The sequence below is a fragment of the Gobius niger genome (assembly GCF_951799975.1).
Source record: "Gobius niger genome assembly, chromosome: 17".
Classification (NCBI taxonomy): domain Eukaryota; kingdom Metazoa; phylum Chordata; class Actinopteri; order Gobiiformes; family Gobiidae; genus Gobius; species Gobius niger.
The window spans coordinates 9,914,466-9,937,662 of NC_136868.1; the positions used below are offsets into that span (position 1 = coordinate 9,914,466).

Genomic DNA, 23,197 nt, shown 5'->3' on the forward strand with positions numbered 1-23,197 from the left:
GAGTTTTTACAGATTACTCAAAAATACGTGAATGTGCCAAGGCAACACTTCAGGCATGTTTTTAATGAGGGAATGACATAATAACATGATGTAAAGCTTTAAAAAGTCGATTTTGAATAATACCCCCCCTTAAGTTTACTGGTGCCTAACACAAGGATTACATTAAGTGTAAATCTAATCATATCTAAAAATGTAAATGTTGACATGTAATTAAGTTCTGTTTGTAGGCCTGTTTTTAGTAAATGAACACATGCTGCTGCTAAGGAAAAAATATGAAAGAAAAATTAGATATAACTTAATCTTTTTTTTAAATCTTAATATAACTGAAAGTGTAAGATTTAAATGTTGTTTTGTTTTTGCTTTTTTACAGCTGATTTTTGTTGAGAAACAAAGGACTAACAATCAAATGCAAGTAAAGTGCAGCTCACCATTTCCACAGATCCATCTCTGGGGTAGAAGAACAGTTGGTACCTCCGCAGGAGAGCAGCCACCGGGTCGTACCACTCGGCCAAAAATGCAAACCGTTCCTCCTGAAAAACAAGTCACACAACAATGAGAAGACATTATGAAAAGAAAAGCCTTTTCTTCAATCAAATGTCTGCAAATGTTATTAAGTGTGACCACCAATGTTACAATAAAATAAATAGTTCTCAAAATACAATGATCTAAATCTAATTGGGCTTTAAAACAAGGCCAAAAAGCAAGAGTGGCGTAACACTGGATTATAATTACGACAAATTGGATTTATCTGAACATCATTCCATTTTCTTAATGCAGATTAATTTTTTATAATATTATTCAAAACAGCACAGGCTTGTTATGTTTACTTAGGGCCAACAAGAAGGAAAAAAACATGTAATTAAACCTTGTTGTTGTCTGGTTCTACGTAATGCAGACCCGGGTTGAGTGACAGATGCTCATCGCACACTAAAGCATTTAATCTGGTGAGAACAATGGCAGAAGGGTTTCCTCTTCATGCATGCCTGTGTCATTACTCAACGCCAGGCAATGGATGACTCTGGCCAGTGGTATTTATCTGGCAACACCGCAATGATGATGACACAAGTGTTTTCAATTGTCTAGTAGTTTACAAAAGCTAAAATGGCAATTGAAAGACTTGCCAGAAGATATAATCATTGTAACAGGGTTTGCAACAGTCACAGTTTACAGCGTTTACTGGCTCACTTTATGCTCATTGCCCATTATTGTCCGCCTAAATTAGCGTCAGAGTGCAGCTGGTTTATCTGTAAGAGCAATCTGACTTGAGCAATATTGTCCTTGTCGCCTCAGTGACACTAAACGGGCTAATGCTGTCACACATTCAGTGACGTTAATGTTTGCTGATAGCAGTGGCTTGGTCAGGGCTTAGAACTGCATTTCTATGAGAACATTTGACTACTATTACATAGACAAAGTCAATATTCCAATCATTAAATGGTAGGGATGTCAGTCGTGGTGAGCATTGCCAGTAGCTTTACATCAGTTAAGTGGCAATTTTATGAATATATAAGTAAAAATTAAATATAAGTGACATCTACAACTGTGTGTTTATATACATGTACTGTCCGTGTATAATATGCATATATAAATGGTAATGATGGTGTGATATGTGGCAGTCTCAGATGGCAGTGATAACCAAGTGCTATTGGAAGCTTAAGAATATACAGTACAATGTATTGTAGAACAACATTCTTGAAAACTTTGATTCTATACATCAGATGACTATGTAAACTGATTTCCAATGTTTTTTGTTATGTATCTATATCGTAAACTATGTGTTGATCATGGCTATGTATCTATATCTTAAACTATGTGTTGATCATGGCTATGTATCTATATCTTAAACTATGTGTTGATTATGGCTATGTATCTATATCTTAAACTATGTGTTGTTCATGGCTATGTATCTATATCTTAAACTATGTGTTGATCATGGCTATGTATCTATATCTTAAACTATGTGTTGATCATGGCTATGTATCTATATCTTAAACTATGTGTTGATCATGGCTATGTATCTATATCTTAAACTATGTGTTGATTATGGCTATGTATCTATATCTTAAACTATGTGTTGATCATGGCTATGTATCTATATCTTAAACTATGTGTTGATCATGGCTATGTATCTATATCTTAAACTATATGTTGATCATGGCTGTGTATCTATATCTTAAACTATGTGTTGATTATGGCTATGTATCTATATCTTAAACTATGTGTTGATCATGGCTATGTATCTATATCTTAATTGTACCATAATGAGTTGGTTTCATAGAATAAACCAGACTGTAAACAAACGGCAGCTGTAAAGTTTGTAAATAAGTTGGATGGGGTAGGCATAAATAAGCATTGTTTGCTTCAGCCTACTCCTTTTTGGGCATTATTGTGTTTCTTTCTTTTTTGTCTAATAATTTGGAATTTGGAATTGCTCAAATAAACTAAACTAAACGTGCAACTTCCATATTCCAAGGATAGACCTGGATATGGACGATATGGACACACAGTCACAGTTATGAAATGTGTACCTATAGTATCACCATATAAAGAGTAAATGGATTATATAAATAAAATAATAAATAAATCAGGGAAAACTAGATAAATCTTGTGAGTAGTCTAAACTGTCTTTCTCTCATTTTTACAGCAGAAAGCGTCATTCAGTTGGAGTTTGTAAACAAAGGCAGTTTAGCTCTATCTGAACTTCAGAAACTACATATCAGATGATACATGAAAAGAATGGTAATGTATATGCTTGTGCTAGTGCGAAGAAGTAGTCCAGTTTCTTTCTAGCCTAACAAACACATCATCTGTTCTAGTGCAATGCTAAGCTAACATTAGCAAACACATGCACACGTTCGTTCAGTTGCGCCTTTCCCAAGTAACTCAAGAGACACTAGTCACGTGACATCATTGTTGGTTGTACTCACTCACCATATTTGAGAACGAATAAACCCTATTTATTGATGTAATAGTTAGACTAACTAGCTGTTAGCTGCTCAACTCCGCGTTCCTTCATCTTCCGCGCTTCATTTCTATGGCAACGGCGCAGACAAGCCGAGGGGCGTTCACGGAACCTTGTCAGATATGAAAATCGACAAGAAACTTACCAAATCCTGTCAATTTTCAACAAAATTTCATCAAAAAATTTTCATCAAATTGATTTACTTTACTTTACACATATTACAGATACTTTTTTTTTTTAATGGCGAAGTGCAGAATGAGAAAACACAACATACGAACTTCTGTATTTAATGAAATGAATGCAAATGCCCATTTTCACACGATACAAATTTGCATACGCGCTGAATGTGTGTGCTAATAAATGTCATTTCATTGAAAATTACATAACTTTTGTACAGTACAAAATAGTCCTCTCTTTCTGGAAACACCGGTGCCATGAGCGGGGCAGCAGTCTGATAATCTGATACACACATGATGCGCGCGAATTGTGTCCGTCTTGCGCCATCTACTGGTAAGTCAATGTAACCCAGCCGAAAGAAGGCAGCATTTCTGAGTCATGTTGAACGCACCACATGTACTGACCCGGAACAATAACAATAGTCTGTCTCACGTGAAGAAACCACTTATTACATGTGCATGAGCCTTTTCTGAGCTGTCATTTACTTGAACATAGAGTAGGCTGTTTGTATCCGTTATCAATGAGTTCGTCTGTCATTCTGAGAGATTTTATTAATCAAAATAAACCTGTAATTTTGGACGGTGGTCTCGCAACTCAACTAGAAGCACAAGGCTTTGCACTTGGGGTGAAGTATAATATTTACTCAAATGCTTAAAACTCTTAATTCATACATTCTACTTTATTATAGTTCTTTAACATATTTGTTTAGAATTGCATACATGTTGTATGATTAATCTTCTTGCATGGCATTATACCAAGAAACATTGCATTTATTTGTAGATAATGGACATTTATTCCTCAGGGTGATCCATTGTGGAGTGCCAGACTTCTGCACACAAATCCTGAAGCCATAAAAGATGCTCATCACAGGTTGAGTTGTTGCATAATTAACATAATGAATAACAGTTTTAGCTCATTAAGTTTATGATATGACTTTTTTGCAGATTTCTCCTCAGTGGCAGCGATGTTGTTACCACAGCCACATACCAGGCCAGTGTTGAAGGATTCGTCCAACATTTAGGGGTGACTTGTGAACATGCGAGAGAGCTACTGATGTCTGGTGTCTGCCTGGCCAAAGACGCAGTCCAGAAATTCATCACTGACAATAAAACAGGTGTCCACTCACTGCCCTATATTAAGAAGCAGCACAGTGTATAATTATCCTTTGTCTATTTTGTCTTTGTAGGTCGAACGCAGGCTTTAGTGGCTGGTTCCATTGGGCCTTACGGAGCATTTCTTCACGATGGATCCGAGTACACGGGGACTTATGCCACAGAAATGAGTGTCGAGGTCAGGGAAGATTCTTTCTGTGTCAGTGGAGCACAGTGCGCAGAACTTTGTTTTAAATATAGATTATTCCAAAATGACATGACAAGGAATTTGGTTGGATTGAAGGTGAACACAAAGGACAAAACAATCTAAATGAAATGATTCCTGTATCTGTAGCCTGAGAAACACTGGAATAGAGATTAACTAGTGCAGTATTTAGTCTTTGAAAACATAATCTCGCATTCAATACAAGATCCTTCTCCTCACCTTCAAATCTCTCAATAACCTGGCCCCTCCTTATCTCACTGAGCTCCGTCATGTGCCTCCTCCCTCCCGCACCCTCCGGTCCTCCTCTGCCCCTCAGCTGTCTGTACCCACTGCCCACTTAGCCACCATGGGTGCTCGAGCTTTTAGCCGCTCAGCCCCAAACCTCTGGAACTCACTCCCCGCTGAACTCCGACAAATGACCTCACTGCCCCTTTTTAAATCGCGTCTCAAAACCCACCTATTTAAAGTTAGCTACTTACTTTGATGTGTTTTATTTTTTATGCTTTTATCATTGTAGCTCATGTAAGGTGACCTTGGGTGTTTTGAAAGGCGCCGACAAATAAAATGTATTATTATTATTATTATTAATCTTCAATTCATTGTTATCTTATATGGATTTTTCGGGGTAGGCGGGTATACATTTCTTGCTTCAGCCCACTTCTTTTCCTTTCTTTTAGGATCTAAAGTGCTGGCACCGCCCTCAGATGGAGTGTTTAACGGCAGCTGGAGCAGATGTTATTGCGTTTGAGACGATCCCCAGTATCAAAGAGGGAGAGGCTCTGATTCAGCTGCTCAGAGAGTTTCCCAACACTGAGGCCTGGCTCTCCTTCTCCTGTAAGGTAAAGGTCTATTGCACATTTGAGTGTCACTGTATCTGCTTTTCTTTCTTTCACTATGTTACTTGTCTTTCCATTATTTCCATTCTTAATTTCGGTTCAATATTGTTTAAAGGGGCTAGATGCAAGTTGGCCATTTTGTACTCACTACTGCCACCTCAGGTCATACGTGTAACTGCAGTCTCTATATTAAGCTCGTGCATGACACACAGGGGGCAGCCTTTGACCTGAAGTAACACCTTTTTGAGTGACAGTGCAGGATTTTAGAGGCAGTTGTGGTGAACAGGTCTGGGCTCATTCTACACATTAGGACATGCTTGAACATGTACAGGGAGGAAAATACTTAATTTTAACATTTTTAAACCCCTATAGTCCCTTTAAACTAGAGATTGGTCTGAAAAAGAACATTGCACTGAATTTACTTTTAAACGGTGTCTAATTTGTTATTTTGTGTGGTCTATCTCCCAGGATGAGCGGTGCATCTCAGACGGCAGCCTGTTTTCAGACGTGGTACAGGTGGCTCTAAAGTCGCCTCAGCTCGTGGCTGTGGGACTGAACTGTTGTTCTCCGGATCTAGTGGAGCCAATCCTGGACTCGGCCAAATCTCTGCTGAACCCGGACCTGCGCTGGGTGGTGTATCCCAACAGTGGAGAGGGGTGGGACACACATAAGGGGTAAAACACAAAATTAAATAAAAAACTAACTAGGTTAATGCTTCAATAGATCCAAGGTTCTTAAAAAGGAATCGCGAGGCACTGAGCTGGAGATTATTTCAAGATATTTTTAAAATATGTTTTACAATTTAACAGTATTGTTCTTTTTGCATAGTTGTCAGTTGTTTACTGTACATCGATATTTTGGGTGTTGTGACGTGAAAAGTTTGGGAACCCCTCACCCCCCACACATTATTATTAAAAATGTTAGACACATTTTTCTGTTTTGTTTAAAGCCACACCGTATAGAATTTTACCCAATAAATAAAATCTAAATACAAGCGTTTAATTTATCGCAGATACTTTCCTCATTGGAAAATACCTCATAAATGTTCAAACAAACATCTGCTTTTGCTGTGAGCGGCTCAGCTCTCCTCCTTTACCCGGAGTGGGTACGTCTCCAGCTCGTCTCCATGGAGATGTCGACTAAAGTCAGCAGATTTGAGATTTAAATAGGTTCTAATCCAAATCTATTCTTTGATTACCCACTACAAAAATAGCATATTCTGTGTCGAGCTGGTCATTAGGAGCATGTTTTGTAGTGATGGCAACAGTATAGTCCAAAATGTTACGCAGTGTGCCTTTAAAGGGACTATACAGAATTTAAAAATGTTAAAATTATGTATCTTCCTCCCCCTACATTTTCCAGCAATGTCCTATGGTGTAGAATGAGCCCAGACCTGTTCACCACAACTGCCTCTAAAATCCTGCACTGTCACTGAAAACGTTGTTACTTCGGGTCCGAATTGCCGTCATGCACGGGCTTAATATAGAAGGTGCAGTTACATGTATGACCTGAGGTGGCAGTAGTGAGTATAAACACCCTGCATAATGGCAGGTCTTAATTCTTTTGAAAATGTGAATTATTTAGATGGATAACATCAGTTGCAAGTTCATCAGTTGTATAGTTATCATTGATTTCAGTAAAGCAGCAATTTAAAGAAGAATTTTTTTTTATTTTTTATGTTTAAGCTGCTGACCGGAAGTGACATAGAAGAAGGCAACTTTCTGTAGCAGTTTGACTCATTTCCCATTGACTTAAAATTGTTTATCTTCTTCAATGTCACTTCCGGTCAGTGCCTAATAAGGAAGTGAAACTATAACATCACATAAATGGCCAAATTATAGAAAGCTGGGTACAATTGTGATAACTATGTTTTAGCAAAAAATGTGTCTAATGTGACTCAATAGACCATGTAAATGTACCATCTTATCTTATCTTAATTCATGTGCTACTGTATGTGTTTTTTAGGTGGCTGTCTCCAGAGAAAACAAGTGGATCACTTTCTCAATACTGTGAGACCTGGAGGAAACAGGGGGCAGCCTTTATAGGTAAACATTTTTTGTGACAATTCTATTTAGCCATTTTATGTCTCAATTCTGTTATTTTTCTCTTTTTAATTTCACAGGAGGCTGCTGTCGAATCGGCCCTGCTCAAATCACAGAGTTACGCCAAGTCTGTAAAGGCTCCACACAATAAAACTATTGAAAGAAAGAAAACTTGCTTTTTATCTGTTTATGAAAATCTCAATTTATTTAAAAATAACAAACAATAATAACAAAGCTGGTCTGAAGAAGGATTAATGAGCAAAAACACATGCAGTTTTTCACCTGCTCTTCACATTTTCAAGTTTCAAAGTGATCCCTTTATGACGTTTTGATACAATTTTCCCAGTTTTTTTGTCGAGTTGGGAATAAAATTACACAAAACACAAGGTAAAAAAACGCCTTGCACGACACGTTCACAGCACTTTGAACGCACCACTTGACGGGAGAAAACCACTGCACATGTCACTAAAGCAGGAAATGACACGTTATTCCTACAGTAATGGATCTGCCTCAAACCAGGGACAACACAGTCAGGGGGTGAATGCTCTTTCCATCGAGCCACAAAACTGTATCATCGTCCTTTACTGACCCCTTGTGGCCCGAGGTTCGCATCACACTATAGTACAACAAATCATCTTTAGCCCGTTGAGAATATTTCCTGAAAATGTTGTTACAATATAGTGAAGAAACGGTCACGAGGACGAGGTCAGGGGAGCCCAAAGTTGTTTTCATGGAAGGACAAAATGTACATGAAGTGGTCAAAGAGTCAAGGCCGTGGGAAGCCAGGGTGCTGAGGGCGCTGCAGCACCCCCTGGTGGATAAGTTTGTGAACTGCAGGCAATATTAACCCCTTAACTCCCACCTGAACCGAGCACATTTTCTCCAGCTTTACCCCAGTCCAAAAGCTTCTGGAAAAAAGGTGTGAAAATAGCGACAAAACTGAGACGAAAACAAGGATGAAAATGTGAAAAAAGTGAGAAAACATTGATGAAAAAGTGACAAAAAATTAACAAAAAATGACAAAAATGGACATAAATTTGACAAAAAAGTGAGAAAAAATTTACGAAAAAGTGACAAAAAATTAACAAAAAATGACAAAAATGGACATAAATTTGACAAAAAAGTGAGGAAAAAATTGACGAAAAATTGAGAAAAAATCGACGAAAAAGTTATACGAATTTGACAAAAAAATGTGAATAATTTGACAAAAAAGTGACAAAAAAAGTCACAAAAATTTGACAAAAATGAGATGACTGCCCAACAAAAAAAGTGACAAAAAAAATCTGATGTGAGGAAAAAGATCAATCTAGTTTTGTAGGTCTTTCAAATGAGGTGTTACACTGGCCTACAGGATTTGGGTAAAGCTGAACTGGAGAAAATAATCTCGGTTTAGGCGGGAGTTAAGCACTTAATAAATAGGATTTATGCACAGAAAAAGTATTTTGGGGGTAAATTTTGTCCCTCAGCACCCCCTAACTAAAACATCTCCCCACGGCTCTGCAAAGAGTCAAAGGTAATGATTATATCCAGAAAGATCAGTGCAAACATGTGATATGTCGATATATGTTTCAAATGTCTGGTACTTAGGAGAACATACTATTTTGATGCCTATAGTAACGCCAGAAATGAAAGTATAAACAGGTCTGAAAGACTGAGAGCCTACACTGACACGTTACAATATGAAAGGAAATGCTGGGTCAGGAATCTCGTGATGACACAAGAGAAAGAAAAAAATATGGCCTGTTTGAATCAGACTTTAACGTTTCCTTTGGTCATTTAATTGAGGAAGTGAAGCCGCTTAAGGGTCAACTTCCATTATTGATGTTTTGTGGTTTTCTTCAAGGTAAATTACTTCTTTACACACAGCACGACACAATTTAGTTTCAGTTCCTCCAATCGTTAGCCACATAGCATAATTACCTAACTCAATTTTCACTGTTTTTGGAAAAAAAACACATTGGTTTTCTCTTATTGCCATTGTCACAATACAAAATGACTTAGGCAATCATGCTATGTGGCTAACGAAATGTATAATAAAACAGTCCTGCTGGTAAATCGATAATCAACATCAGCCACCACAAAAAAAAAAGCCAAAAGCGGACTCTATTATACATGTTTTTAGTGGTGGGGAAAACCAGTAAAACCCAGGATCTTGCTGCTGTGAAGCATAAGAGGCTTAACTCGCAATTTATGTTGTTAGCTCATGATAGGTCTACTTCATGAAACAGAGATAAAATAACTAGACTTATTTCTCTCTCATATTACAATTTACAATAGTTTATAAATGCTTAATCACTTATGCAAGGATTATGTCTTGAAACAGGAACTGAAGCACTTCTCAGAAACAGAACAAAGATGGCTACTCCCATTGGCTTTTTACACACACTTTATACTTGGCATGCTGATTCTATCCTAGCCTCTTTTTTTTTCTACAGTGACTAACTTTTCCCGTTATCACAAAACAAACATAAATGCATCTGTAATGTTTCCAGTTCAGTTCAGCTCTCTACTCCCTCTACAGGTACATAGGGGTATAACAGGCTGGTTAAGATGGCACTGAATTCAGAATAAAAGCAGAACTGTGCCTTGAAATGTGCTGGTTCAAAGCTGATCGCCAGACAAACGTGTCACTGACCAAACGCTTATCACACTAATAATCACAAGAACAAAAAGCGAAAAACTTAAGTGGACTCAAAAAAAAACTAAATGAACAGAAATACATCGTCTGGACAGAAACACGCCTTATTTTCACAGAAGTGGGACGGATCAGGCCAGAACGGCTGTCAACTGGTAATATATGAGTGTATAAGTGAGAAACACTTTTTCCTTTAAAGGAATAAGCCACCGTTTTTACATACTGAGATATGTTCTTACCTTAGCTTTGACGAGTTCTTTAGGACCTGTCTGATAAACACAGCGCAGACGGCGTTAGCATTTAGCCTCTCCTGCTCTCAACTATAGCTCCAAAACAGGTAAAGATAGAAGCTACCAAGCTCTTCCGCGGTTTCCCTATTTAAATATGGTTACGTTAAGTGTTGCACTACAAAGAATAATTACACAAAATTAAACAATAAAGCGGATAAAAGGGGGAACTATATTGTAAGACGTAATAATACCAGGAGTAGTTCGGCGTCCGCACAGTTAAGTGAAGATATTATTGTGCGGATTTCGAACTACTCCTGGTATTATTACGGAAGACCAGACAGGTACTAAAGAACACGTCTAAGCTAAGGTAAGAACATATCTCAGTATGTAGAAACAGTGGCCTATTCCTTTAATAAAGCAAGTCCATAGGCCATTGAAAGCTATCTTTGGAAATTAGAGCATTGTCTAATTCAGTGTTTCTCAAACTGTGGTATAAGGACTGCTTCAGGTGGTACTCAGGCTCCTCATTATTTCAACTGCAGATAAATCCCCTACAGTGTAAATGCAATTCGTTCTGGAGTTGACCTACCACAGTAAACTGCACGTTACTGGCCTGACCCCCCGCTGTGTGAAACAGGGCCAGAGATACGTCTAAAACCTGCAGTGAGCAGAAGCTTATATATGCAGCCTTTCATAGAAAAAGGCTTTTTACCAGAGAAAGAGTGTTTTTGTGTTGCAATTGTGCCTGTTCAGGTCATCATGTCCTCCACCAGGTCGGGGGAGCGCGGCCTGTACTCCGTGTTGTGGGACAGTCTCCAGCTCTGCTCCTGCTGGCAGCCCGTGCTGTGCGAGCGTCCCAGGTGAGACAAGCGCTTGTTGGACCGCTCCTCGTCTTCGCCACTGCCCGGGGCCCCTTCTGAGGTCTGTGCGTGGAAGTCGTGCCGCAGACTCTCCAGGTTCAAAGCCCAGGGGCCCATTTTCTGCCAGTTCACCTTCTGGAAGGCGATGATGCAGTGAAGGTTGCCCCCCATCTGTCGGACATGGGGCGGTCAGACGTTTTTGCACTGAACAGCTGATAACCTTAAAGTAGCAATGTCAAATGTGACAAACCTTTTTAGTTTTCCGGCGCTGGATCCCTCTCTCTGTGTGACGAATGTCCAGGAACTCTGGGTTTTGTGTGTTCAGGTCGGTGACAATGTCCACCCACCTACAGAGAGTAAAACATAACAGTTAAATATTGCTCAATAAATTAATGAGGAGTGAAATATGTTGTTTCCAGGTTTGTAATCAGGATCAGTACTCTTGTTTTCTACTGATGAAGCGCTTTGATTGATGGATTTTCTTCCTTGAAGCAGAACTAAGTAACTCATGCCCCTAGAGGCCATATGCGCCACTGCAGGTGTCGTAGCAAGTTGCGGTTTTTTACTCATTTATTGTCTGTGAGATTGTCTGACAGAAAAGACAAAGGGAGAGAGAGGGATATTGTACATCCAATTACACAATGGAGATCTTTTTTTTTCTCTCAAACTTGGTCGTAAATACTGTTTAAGTGGTGCTAGCCCACAGTTAGCTTTACCCGTTAGCCTGTTAGCTTCTTCTTTGTGATTCTATTATTGTGTATTGCGCTCTAAACAGGAGGCAGGGAAGTTTCCTGGCCAGAGACACCAGGGGGAGATGAAAGACCCCCCAATCATCCCATTAACACTTGTATTACCCCCAGAGGAACTATGGAAAGGATCTATTAAGGTAAACAAGTTACTTAGTTCTGCCAGTGTCCTCCACATTTTTAAAGTCCAGAACGTTAGAGAGCGTTACCGTTTACAGTGAATCGCTGGGTGTTTCCTGCTGGGTTCCCCGATCAGAATCCAGTGCTCCATCTCAGCGGTCGGCAAGGGCCCCCTTTTTGAAAACATTCTTTATGACACTACATTGAAGTCTGAAGTATTGTATGGTTATATTCAGAGAGTGGGGAGACGGACCTGTAGGCCTTGGTAGCTTTGAACGGGGTGGCTTCAAACCCGACGGGGCAGAAGTAGTGGTTCTGGCAGTGATAGATGAAGGCCATGGACTCGTCCTTCAGCCCCTGGGTCAGCTTATTCAGGGCTCCCTCGGCTAAAACAGGCAAAAGATCCTCACACTCAAACAAAGTTGTAGCTTGATCATGTTCAGAGTTTGTAAAGGAAATAAAAAGGGGTCTGAGCACCACAAAGAATAGACTATGAGGATTATAGCACCTCAAATGCTCCTACTAAGTTTCATTGTGACTCACCAGTTTCTCCTGCTGTCTTGTGTTTCCCGTGAGGCTTGTACATAATGTAGGAGCATCCCCTGAGTCTGAAGTTATCATTAATTTGTCTGAACCAGCTGAAAGAGAACAAAAGTAGCGTGTTATAATGTGAACAGATAACATGTAACGCATATAGACAACTCGCTGTACCGCATTAAAGTAGCGTTCCCAGTGAAAGGCCCAAACTTGATCTCTTCAAAGGGAGGTTGAAATCCCAAAATGTGCAGCGCCTCTTCTTGTGATATTGGTGGTAAACTGTTAAAGAAAATGTAATGAGTATAGATTTAATGTTGAGACACTACACTCCCCGTCTGCCTGAGCTGACCTGCCGGCGCCCAAAGTGCTGTACAGGAAGTTCCAGCAGGAGACAAGAGACGAGATCCCACAGGACGTTTTGTACTGGGGCCGACTGATGCAGTACCTGAAATACAACAACGAAATGTACTCACGCTGATGTTTAAATTCAAAAAGGGTGGGTTAAACAAAGCAGTACCATCTCCTGAGGTCCAGGACTTTCCTCTGTTTGATATCGTCCAGTGAGGCGTGAGGGGCGATCTCCTGCAGGTTTCTGATCGATCGAACCGACGACTTCATCTTCTTTGTGCTGGACTTTTTCACGTTGCCTGAAAGTTTGTAATGAAACACGCAGCATTAGTCAGTCGCCAGCACTACGGATAAAGTGTGGGTGTGTGTTTGTTGTGGTGCTGATATAACATGCCTGAGTCAGCTCATACTACTTATTGCATAGAGCTGGGGTTATTTCCCTAGAGGGCAGAAATGGAAACTCGTTAGCAAGCAAAGGGCCAAATGCAACGGCGTTTTGTATGCAGGAAGATCAACGCACACAGACACAGTATATGATTAAACACACTTTAACTTTTATGATGTTTAGAAGCAAGTACAGTTTTAGTGTCTGTAGAAAGTATTGACTGTAATTTCAGCGCACAGATTATTATAAGAATAAACTTAAAAAGCATAAACACATCCAAGCACCATCTCGAGGGGCGTATCAAACCCATTGGGGACAGATTTCTCCCGCGGCCCCACGTTGGGCAGTGGGAACCCTAGACAAAGAGGCACTAATAGACATTCATTTTATATTTCCTTTTTAAAAAAACGGCCATCATTTAAAGGGACTATGAGGAGTTTAAAAATGTTAAAATTATGTATTTTCCTCCCCCTACGTGTTCCAGCCATGTCCTAACGTGTAGAATGAGCCCAGACATATTCATCACAACTGCCTCTAAAATCATGCACTGTCACTCAAAAAGATGTTATTTCTGGTCCGAATTGCCGTCATGCACGATCTTAATATAGAAGGTGCAGTTACACGTCTGACCTGAGATGGCAGTAGTGAGCATAAAATGGCCAACTTGCATCTAGCCCCTTTAAAGGAATAGGCCACCGTTTTTACATACTGAGATATGTTCTTACCTTAGCTTTGACGAGTTCTTTAGGACCTGTCTGATCTTCACCCGTGCCTTCTATCACGTAAACACAGCACAGACGGCGTTAGCATTTAGCCTCTCCCCCTCTCCACTATAGTTCCAAAACAGGTCAGGATAGAAGCTACCAAGCTCTTCCACGTTTGGCATCCGCACAGTAAAGTAAAGATTACTGCGCGGATTTCGAACTACTCCTGGTATTATTACGCCTTACAATATAGTTCCCCCTTTTATCCGCTTAGAAAATCCACATTGTTTAATTGTGTGTAATTATACTTTGTAGTGGAACACTTCACGTAACCATATTTAAATAAGGAAAACGTGGAAGAGCTTGGTAGCTTCTATCTTGACCAGTTTTGGAGCTATAGTGGAGAGGGGGAGAGGCTAAATGCTAACGCCGTCTGTGCTGTGTTTACGTGACTGAAGGCAAAGGGGAAGATCAGACAGGTCCTAAAGAACTCGTCAAAGCTAAGGTAAGAACATATCTCAGTATGTAAAAACGGTGGCCTATTCCTTTAAGCAAGATAGTCACGCAGAGTTTCAGTTTCTTTTTCACTTTTGTTAAAGCATGTTTGTAGTGATAAAGGAAACCAAAGGAGAACTAGCCTGGTAAACCACACCCACTTCTTTACTGTGCGAAAGAAGGTCGGTCTGGACATACACGGTAAACAAGTGACTGATTGGTGGCTGATGCTGAACCAATCACAACCATCACAGAGAATTGACAAGGTTACGTCACTCGCTATGTTGTAGTTCAATCAACAGTGACAAAAAGCCAAAACTAATCATGGATGAAGTAGTCAAGGATTTTACCTCCATGTTCTCGTCACTTTATATTCAGTATCTTTTGTGAGTTGGACACAGCTGTACAGCTGTCGTCACATCCGCTAATTGCTGATTGTTTTTTATTTCACTGACAATCTGTGCGCATTAGACCCGCCCGTTCAAACTGCTCCAATTGCTCCGTTACCAAACTAACTCCCCTGCGTGAAATGGACAGGGAAAAGTATGGCAAGAGGAGAACCTGCAAACATCACACAGAAAGCCCGTAACTGATCTGGGAATCAAACTCTGGACCTTCATTCTGTGAAACCCATTGCCTACACACGTTACTTCCTCACTTGTTCTGAGTTTCCTGGTGGGCACCGCTCTGAAGTCGGCGGTGTCGATCTCCCAGGCCAGAATGGGTTTTGTGCTGGTCGACACTTCCTCCAGGTCGCACTCCTCGTCCGACTCCACAGCTCGGCTCTGACTGAACTCCTGTGAGGAACAGCGGAAAACATTGTGCATTGTTTACAGTGATGTGGAGTGGCGGCACGCAGGATTACACGGGTCCTAAAAATGTCCTGACAAGTTTTAGCATCATTTTGACAAGTTATAAGATTATGATCATATTTGCATTTCCTGCTTTAAAATCCCATTTCAGTTCACTGTGCACATTTAGAGTCACATTTGAAGAAAACTATATGGTAATACAAAGCTCACAAGCATTTCAGAACATGTTAGTAGTAATAAGACATAATATTTTGTTGTTTGCAGAGGATACAGAAATCTACAAAATAACTTCAAACAAACACATTACCCTTCGATATATCTAACATGAGAGTGGGAGATACAGTGCCTCTCGAAAGTATTCATACACCTTGAACTTTTGCACATGTTTTGACTGTTAATTTTCAAAAAAAGTGGGGCTTGCATAAGTATTCATACAGCATGAATGAAAATTTTGTGGAACCCCCTTTTACTGCAATAACAGCAGCAAGTCTCTTGGGGTCTGACTCTACAAGATTTGCACATCTAGAAACTGAAATTTTAGCCCATTCCTCTTTACAAAACAACCCAAGCTCTGTCAGATTTGAAGGAGAGCGTTTGTGAACAGCAGTTTTCAATTCTTTCCACAGATTTTCAATAGAATTTAGGTCAGGACTTTGACTGGGTCATTCTCTTCTTAATATGTTTTAATTGAACCATTCCATTGTAGATTTAGCTTTGTGTTTAGGGTCATTGTCCTGCTAGAAGCTGAATCTCCGTCCCAGCCTCAGTTCTCTTGCTGACTCCAGCAGGTTTTCTTCCAAAATGTCCCTGTGTTTGGCTCCATCCATGTTCCCAACTATTCTCACAATCTTCCCAGTCCCCGCTGAGGAAAAGCAGCCCCACAGCATGATGCCCCCCCCCCGTATATTTGACACTGGGGATGGTGCACTCAGGACCATGAGCAGTGTTAGGTTTGCGCCATACATAACTTTTTACATTTGGGCCAAAAAGTTAAATTTTTGTCTCATCTGACCAAAGCACCTTCTTCCACATGGAGCTGTGTCCTCCAGATGACTTCTAGCAAACTTCAAACAGGATTTCTTATGGCCTCCTTTCAATAATGGCTTTCTTCTTCCACTTGTCCATGAAGGCCAGATTTGTGAAGATACGACTTATCAGAATCATGTATCATTTCGCTTTCACTTCACAGTTGTCTGTTACTTGTGTGTGAACGTTCAGTAAAAAAATCAAAATAAAATCTTTATGTTTAGGGTTGTAAACATGACAAAATGTGCAAAAGTTCAAGGTGTATGAATACTTTCGAGAGGCACTGTACATACAGCATAATACAAAAGATAATATTTTTGCAATTGTTCTTTGGTTGAAGAAAAATTGATTAACAATCTCAGTGGGCAAAGCTGTTACACACCTGTGAGGCTTTGGGCTTGACCAGCGGCGGCTCACTGTCCGGCTTGAGCGCAGCCCCCGTCCTGCTGCTGATATTGGGGTAGACTGAGGCCGCCTGGTTTAAAAAGGCGTAATCCGAACAGACGGTGTAGAACTTCTCTCTGGAGTGGGTGACGGGGCAGGTCCATGGCAGGTGGAGCTCTGCGCTGGAGGCTCTTCTGGCTCTGGAGGCGTCCCGGGACAGAGGGCTGAGGAGAGCGTGGTCCTGCCCCACGTGAGGGTTCCTCTGGAGGGGGGTCTGGTCTAAGGGCCCAGAGATTGATGGAGGGTCTGACATGTTTGGCATTGGAGAGATACTCGCAATTCAGAGAGCAGAAGTGAACTGGCCAGAACAGGACACAGGGATGAGGCCAACTGGAAAATATCAAATAACGAAGGCATACTACATGAAAAACGTTGTGTATTGCAACTTTCTTAAGCGTATTTATTTTATTTGTGGAAGTAGATTGTTAGAAAAATAATAATTTAACTGTGATACAACCAGTGTTGGGCAAGTTACTTTAAAATTGTAATATATTCTACTGTATATTAGTAGTTACAGCTTTCAAAATGTAGTTGTATTACATATTCCTGTTTCAAAAATGTAGCTGAGTTACACTACTTTGAGTTACTTCTGAGTTACTTTTGGCAAAATATAACTGAAAATAAGTCATAAACTGAGCAAAAGTGCAGTCAAAGCTTCCTTTTCCTTCACTTTCCCCCATTCTCTCCTGTTTTATTTTAACAAAGTTCGCTACTGACTGTGGATCTTATTCACCAACTTGATTTGGTGCATTTTGTTAGGGGGGTTTGGAATTTCAAGACAAACCATTAAATGCTCTTGTAACTCGAGTTACTTAAAGGGGCTAAATGCAAGTTGGCCATGCTATGCTCACTACTGCCACCTCAGGTCATACGTGTAACTGCACCTTCTATATTAAGCTTGTGCATGACGCCACTTCGGACCAAAGCAACAACTTTTTCAGTGACGGTGCAGGATTTTAGAGGCAGTTGTGGTGAACAGGTCTGAGCTCATTCTACACATTAGGACATTGATGGAACATGTAGGGGGAGGAAAATACATAATTTTAACATTTTTAAACACTGTGTTGTCCCTTTATATAGTAATGACTGGAAAATGTCATATATTTTTGTAACTCGTCACTTACTAGTGATGTAAAAACTAGTAGATTTACTTTATTTAAAGCCAACATTTCACCAAACCATGAAGCTTCCTCAGGACTGGACAGACTGTGGCTCTGTGAGGCTCACAGAATAGATGATGATAGAAAAAAGATGCTGCATAGTTTGGGGCGAAACGTCATCTTAAATCCAGCTATTTGTTGTTGTTTTGCTTTCGGGCTTAATCGTTTCAGCGCCTGGATGTTTTATGAAGTGCTTTTAAGCAATAGTAACTCAATCTTCTTAGGTTTGTGAACACAGTCCTTAAAATGTCTATATTCGACACTAGCAACGCAGGCATTGTTTGTTATTACAGTATCACGAGCGACCATTTTGACTGGGAAAACACGATGAGACTTTCCAGGTTAAATAATAAACATTGCACTTAAATTATGCAGAGATAGTCGCAAATCAATCCGAGACACGTGAACAGGTTAACACATCGATGTGCTATTCTCTTTTCCTGTGCGCATTTACGCTCACATTTCGCAGGATTATACCCTACAAATTATTGTTTACTAAGCCTAAACCTGAAGTTAAAAATCAAACCGCGTAATCTTTATAAATGACCTATTACACCTGCATTACACCGAGTCTGTGTGCGATGACAGCTGAGCCCATAGCGATACAACAGGGATGCTCTCGCTCAACACGCCCATCAACGGACGCCTTTAATAATAGCCTTATTTTACAAACCTGGTGCAGCCTCTTCGGACCAGACGACAGGCGGATAAGCCAACCACATAACAATAAACTTAGCAAGCTATTAACCTCTGAAACGTGATAAACATAGACAGCGATAACTGCGAATCGCATTGACCTGTATCCAGTGCAGTTTCACGGAGCGAACCACTACGTGTGAAAACGGGGGGTCGCAACGAATAAAAATTAAATGAAATTATATCAAACATTGGTAAAGAGGCATAATTTAACATTTTCACTCATATAATATCATATTCTTTGAGATATGTACGTCAGTGGTTTAAACCGAAGCTTGGGAAACAGAAATAAACATTACAACCTCGTTTAGTCGTCAGTTGGTAGAAACCCGGAAGTGTTGAATAAACTCTGACCAATCACAGCGGAGAATCACTCTCTCCGATGGTCTTCAATGGTTCAAGGTTTGTGTAAGTTTTCTTGACTTACTTTCAGATACAATACCTTTTAAAATCAACAACAGTCGCTTTAGTTAACAACAAAGCTATGCCCTAACCAAGTGTTTGTATTGTCGCTTTGAATATTTTATGAGGATTATTTGGACTTGTGCTTCAACTTGGGGCAAAGTGTAGTAAACTTTTAACTCTTGGAGGACAGGGAAAGTAATATATTGTTGCTGCAGAAACACAGTGGCAAATGGTTTTCCTGTAGTATCAAATGCATGCATTTCAATATGTCTCTCTCTTCTTTTTGTTTTTGTAAATGGCCAAAAAGTGAGCATTCAATACCTGTAAGTTAATGGGTCACATATTTTTTTTCCCCCAACCACAAAGTTATCTGCATTTTTGTGTGTGTTTATCAATTATTAACCCATTGTTCCTAGCTATTTCTCTAGCTTCTTTTGTGTTTTTGTTGCTGTTTGTGTTTTCGTTTTTTTTTTTTAGGTTTCACTAGCCTGTCAAGTCAGCCAAGACTTCCTCTATGTATGAGATATATGCATCTCACACACAGAGTAAGCCAGGCCGGCTTGACAGGCTAAGGTTTTACAGTGTCAAATGTTCTACTGTATATACTTTCGAGTTTTGAAGCAGTTTGCTGAGATTTACATTCCGAGAGTCAAATGCTACAGGTTTCTCAAGAAGGTTTCAGCCTCTGTTATTGACTGACATGGGTAAACCTTACCTCAGGGGTGTCCAAACCTTTTTCATGGGGGGGGCGCATATTGAAGTGTACACGGGGTGAAGGGCCGTAGATCAGTAGTTAGTGCCGCAAAACCTTCGACTAGCAGAGGTTTAAATTGTGCCCCACACCTCTATTTAAGCTTAAAACCTTCATGCCAGCTCTGTCTCACAATAAAATGTTAGTTGTTCAGTTAGAATTGTATAGAATTATTACATTTCAAATAAAGAGGTCCATCTCTGGTGATGTGTACTGATACAGCAAGAGGCCGAGGGCCACCATAAATTGGTCTGAGGGCCGCATTTGGCCCCCGGGCCGCACTTTGGACACCCCTGCCGTACCTTGAAGGTGTCTAATGCTCAGATATTCAGTTGCTAAGCCTCCCTCACTCATGGAAATTCCCTTGTGTGAAAAAAAAGTAAGCAAAACTTTGACCACTGCCCTTTCTCTCTCGCTCTCTCACAGCATCCATGTGTTGTTATGTACAAACTTTCTGAAACTTTCCTCTCGTTTCAGAGCCATGTCTAAGAAGTTGGTGATCATCGACACAGACTGCGGCATAGATGATGCTCAGGCGCTTTTTATGGCGCTGGCGGCTCCTCACGTCCAGGTCCTGGGAATGTCCTGTGTGTTTGGGAACGCAGACGTCAACAATGTGTGTCAGAATGTGCTGAGGGTGCTGTCTGTCTGCGGACGAGAGGAAGTAAGGGAGTTTTGCTTCTTCGTTCAGCGCCTCTTGCTCTTGTACATCGCCTTTCAAGCCGGAGGGACGAATTAGTGCGGTTCAGTGAATGGATTAACTTTGGAGCTTGGACCCAAAGGAGGAGGAAATATTTGGAACGCTCTGTAAAAGATAAACATTGTATCATGATGTAAACCACACAAACTTGAACCACAAATCTCCAGCAAATGCTTAACCTACTGAATCACCGTCCTACCAACTGTCTGTATGCAGTTTTTACACCGCCTCCAAAAATATTTCCTTTGTGGCTCAGTGAAGTCTGTTTAAATCTTTAGTGCTCTCAGCAGAGGTTTCTTTTCCACAGATCCCAGTGTTTCGTGGCTGCGACGGGCCTCTGGTCGGAGCCAACAAACCCTTCAGTGACCACTTTGGGACGGATGGTTTGGGAGACGTGTTAAAAGACAAAGACCCGCAGTGGGAGCAGAAAATACAGAGGGAACACGCGGTCAATGCAATGATCAGGCTGGTATCTGAACACCAAAACCAGGTAAATCAACCTCAGTTAAAGAGTTACTAGAGAAGTTAATCCGTTATGGAAGAACATTTAACACTGGCTGTCTCTGCAGGTGTCATTAGTGGCTCTGGGTCCGCTCACTAATCTGGCCATGGCCATTCGGCTGGATCCAGAGTTTCCAAAGAAGCTGAAGGATTTGTACATCATGGGAGGCAACATGGAGGGTGAGAAGAAAGCTACAACTTTCTTGATTTGATATTTACGATCTGGACAGGAAACGATTTAAATGCAATTATATGCTTTTGGAATCCTGTGCTATTTCTTGTTTCAGGAAAAGGAAACGTGACGCTGTGTGCGGAGTTTAACTTCGTGATGGACGTAGAATCGGCTTATGTCGTTTTGGAGGAGTTTCTCTGCACCACGTACATGGCCACCTGGGAGTACTCCTGCCGAAACAAACTCCCCTGGGTCAGATTAATGTTGGTTGCATATACAGTATGTGCAGTTTAGTCAGGAAGATTTAATTTCAGGCATTGATCTTATGAAGTGGAAGTTTTTGGACTTGAGTGAGTGAGCCGTGCTTCTGAGGTCTTCACCATCCCGACACTTAACCCTTAACCAAGTGCATTTTCTCCAGTTCAGCTTTACCCAATTCTAAAAGGTTACGTAATGAGTAACGCCTCATTTGAAAGCTCAGACCTACAAAACTGATCTAGAAGGATCTTTTTCCTCGCATTGTTGCCATGTTGTCACTTTTTTGACATTTGGTTTCATTGCGTTTTTGTCACTTTTTCATCATATTTTTCATCACCTTTTTGTCAATTTTTTGTCACTTTTCTGTCACTTTTTCCATCATAGTTTTGCCATTTTTTCATCACCTATTTCTCGATTTTTTTTTGTCGCATTTTGTCACTTTTTAGTCGCATTTCTGTCACTTTTTTCATCACCTTTTTCTCACTTTTTCATCATAATTTTGTCACTTTTGTGTCACTTTTTCATCACATTTGTGTCACTTTTCTGTCACTTTTTCCATCATAGTTTTGTCATTTTTTCATCACCTATTTCTCGATTTTTTGTTGTTGCAATTTGTCACTTTTAAGTCGCATTTCTGTCACTTTTTCATCATCATTTTGTCACTTTTTTGTCACTTTTTTGTCACTCTTTCATCACATTTGTGTCACTTTTCTGTCACTTTTTCCATCACCTTTTTGCTCACTTTTTCATCATAATTTTGTCACTTTTTTGTCGCATTTTTGTAATTTTTTTGGCACTTTTCTGTTGCTCTTTTGTGGCTCTTTTGTTGCATTTTCAACGCGTTTTTGTAACTTTTTCATCCTTGTCTTTGTCGCTATGTTGAGACTTTTTTCAAGAAGCTTTTAGATTTGGTCACAGTTGAACTGGAGAAAATGTGCTCGGTTCAGAGGGTTAAAACGGGTTAAGAGATTATTAACTGCGAGAACTATCAAGGAGATTTAGTCAAATGTACAGGAAGCAAGAATAAGAATAGAATATGCACAAGAGACCAAGAAAGTAAAGTGTTTTGCCCAAGGACACAATGACAGCGTGCATTCCCTCACTCTTTGTAATAAGAAATAAACCTCCCTCTTCCCCTTTTACAGGAGTTTTTTGAAGAGCTGATAAACCAGGACTTCCCCGCTGCTCGCTTCATGAAGACCATCACCTCTCAGTGCTGGGCCTACTCCAGGGACGCCATGAAGAACAAGCGAGACGTGTACTTCGGACCTGGTTTTGTGTCGTACGATGCTTATGCCATGGCGGCGTTTATCGACAGCAGCGTGGTCACGGCGAGCATCCACTGCCCGGTCCGCGTCGAACTGCAGGGCTCCATCGCCAGAGGGATGATGGCGCTAGATCGAACAAACCAACTCAAAAAGACACATAAAGTTTTTGTTTTTGATCAGTGTGATGTGGAGAAGTTTGGACAGTTACTGATGATGTCGCTGAGGTTGTAAACTGACGTAACTATTGTGAAGTTTGAACATAGTCACTTTATTTTACAATCAAAAAGGGAAACATTACTTTTTATGCACGTCCTAAAATTTCATTGCTTTCGACTGTGCTCTTTGACTTTTGTAAAGGACCTTTGATCACCGGGGGCTGTGGTGGTTTTACATCTCAAAGTTTGTGTTGAACACTGTGCTGACAGCAGGGGGAAGGAACAGCTGATTTAGAGTTTATTATCCTCATTATCAACTGCAGTAAAAATCAGATTAATACATAAAGAAAGATGGAAAATTGCCTCTCAAGCATTTTTGATGCCTATATAAAGAACATGGCCTTCATGTAAGCTTATAGTTACGGTTTTGTAAATTTTAGCACTGAATTATGTTT

General features: G+C 40.3%; 4 protein-coding genes across 5 annotated transcripts in view; 2 read left to right on the top strand and 2 right to left on the bottom strand.

Moving 5' to 3' along the window:
- nme7 (NME/NM23 family member 7) overlaps positions 1-3,048 on the bottom strand; it is a 39,327-nt gene extending 36,279 nt beyond the window's left edge. The window contains exons 1-2 of the mRNA XM_079574971.1: positions 2,932-3,048; positions 429-530 (exon numbers count right to left, since the gene is read on the bottom strand). Coding sequence (XP_079431097.1) covers positions 429-530; positions 2,932-2,934 — 105 coding nt within the window. The 5' untranslated portion in view covers positions 2,935-3,048. The remainder of the gene's footprint in view (positions 1-428; positions 531-2,931) is intronic.
- Positions 1-22,992, top strand: part of LOC306976865 (inosine-uridine preferring nucleoside hydrolase) — a 194,459-nt gene extending 171,467 nt beyond the window's left edge. The window contains exons 1-6 of one of the 2 annotated variants that reach the window (XM_079574979.1): positions 19,244-19,260; positions 20,166-20,352; positions 20,696-20,878; positions 20,958-21,069; positions 21,177-21,313; positions 22,465-22,992. In XM_079574979.1, the coding sequence (XP_079431105.1) occupies positions 20,170-20,352; positions 20,696-20,878; positions 20,958-21,069; positions 21,177-21,313; positions 22,465-22,818 (969 nt within the window). In that variant the 5' untranslated portion in view covers positions 19,244-19,260; positions 20,166-20,169 and the 3' untranslated portion in view covers positions 22,819-22,992. Of the gene's footprint in view, positions 1-19,243; positions 19,261-20,165; positions 20,353-20,695; positions 20,879-20,957; positions 21,070-21,176; positions 21,314-22,464 lie in introns of those variants that run through there. The other variant, XM_079574980.1, reaches the window with a different exon arrangement.
- On the top strand, positions 3,587-7,485 carry LOC306977270 (homocysteine S-methyltransferase; the record flags this gene model as incomplete). Its single annotated transcript, XM_079575480.1, has 8 exons — positions 3,587-3,764; positions 3,942-4,009; positions 4,084-4,253; positions 4,326-4,429; positions 5,134-5,295; positions 5,761-5,966; positions 7,258-7,337; positions 7,415-7,485. Exons 1-8 carry the CDS (start codon positions 3,660-3,662, stop codon positions 7,483-7,485), a joined length of 966 nt encoding a protein of 321 aa, XP_079431606.1. The 5' UTR covers positions 3,587-3,659.
- Positions 10,777-16,997, bottom strand: LOC306976845 (basic immunoglobulin-like variable motif-containing protein). Its single transcript, XM_079574951.1, has 10 exons — positions 16,615-16,997; positions 15,053-15,191; positions 12,980-13,109; positions 12,812-12,907; positions 12,637-12,741; positions 12,469-12,563; positions 12,179-12,311; positions 12,015-12,098; positions 11,310-11,406; positions 10,777-11,230 (listed from the first exon to the last, which is right to left on the bottom strand). Exons 1-10 carry the CDS (start codon positions 16,936-16,938, stop codon positions 10,949-10,951), a joined length of 1,485 nt encoding a protein of 494 aa, XP_079431077.1. The 5' UTR covers positions 16,939-16,997; the 3' UTR covers positions 10,777-10,948.
- Positions 22,993-23,197: the final 205 nt, after the last annotated feature.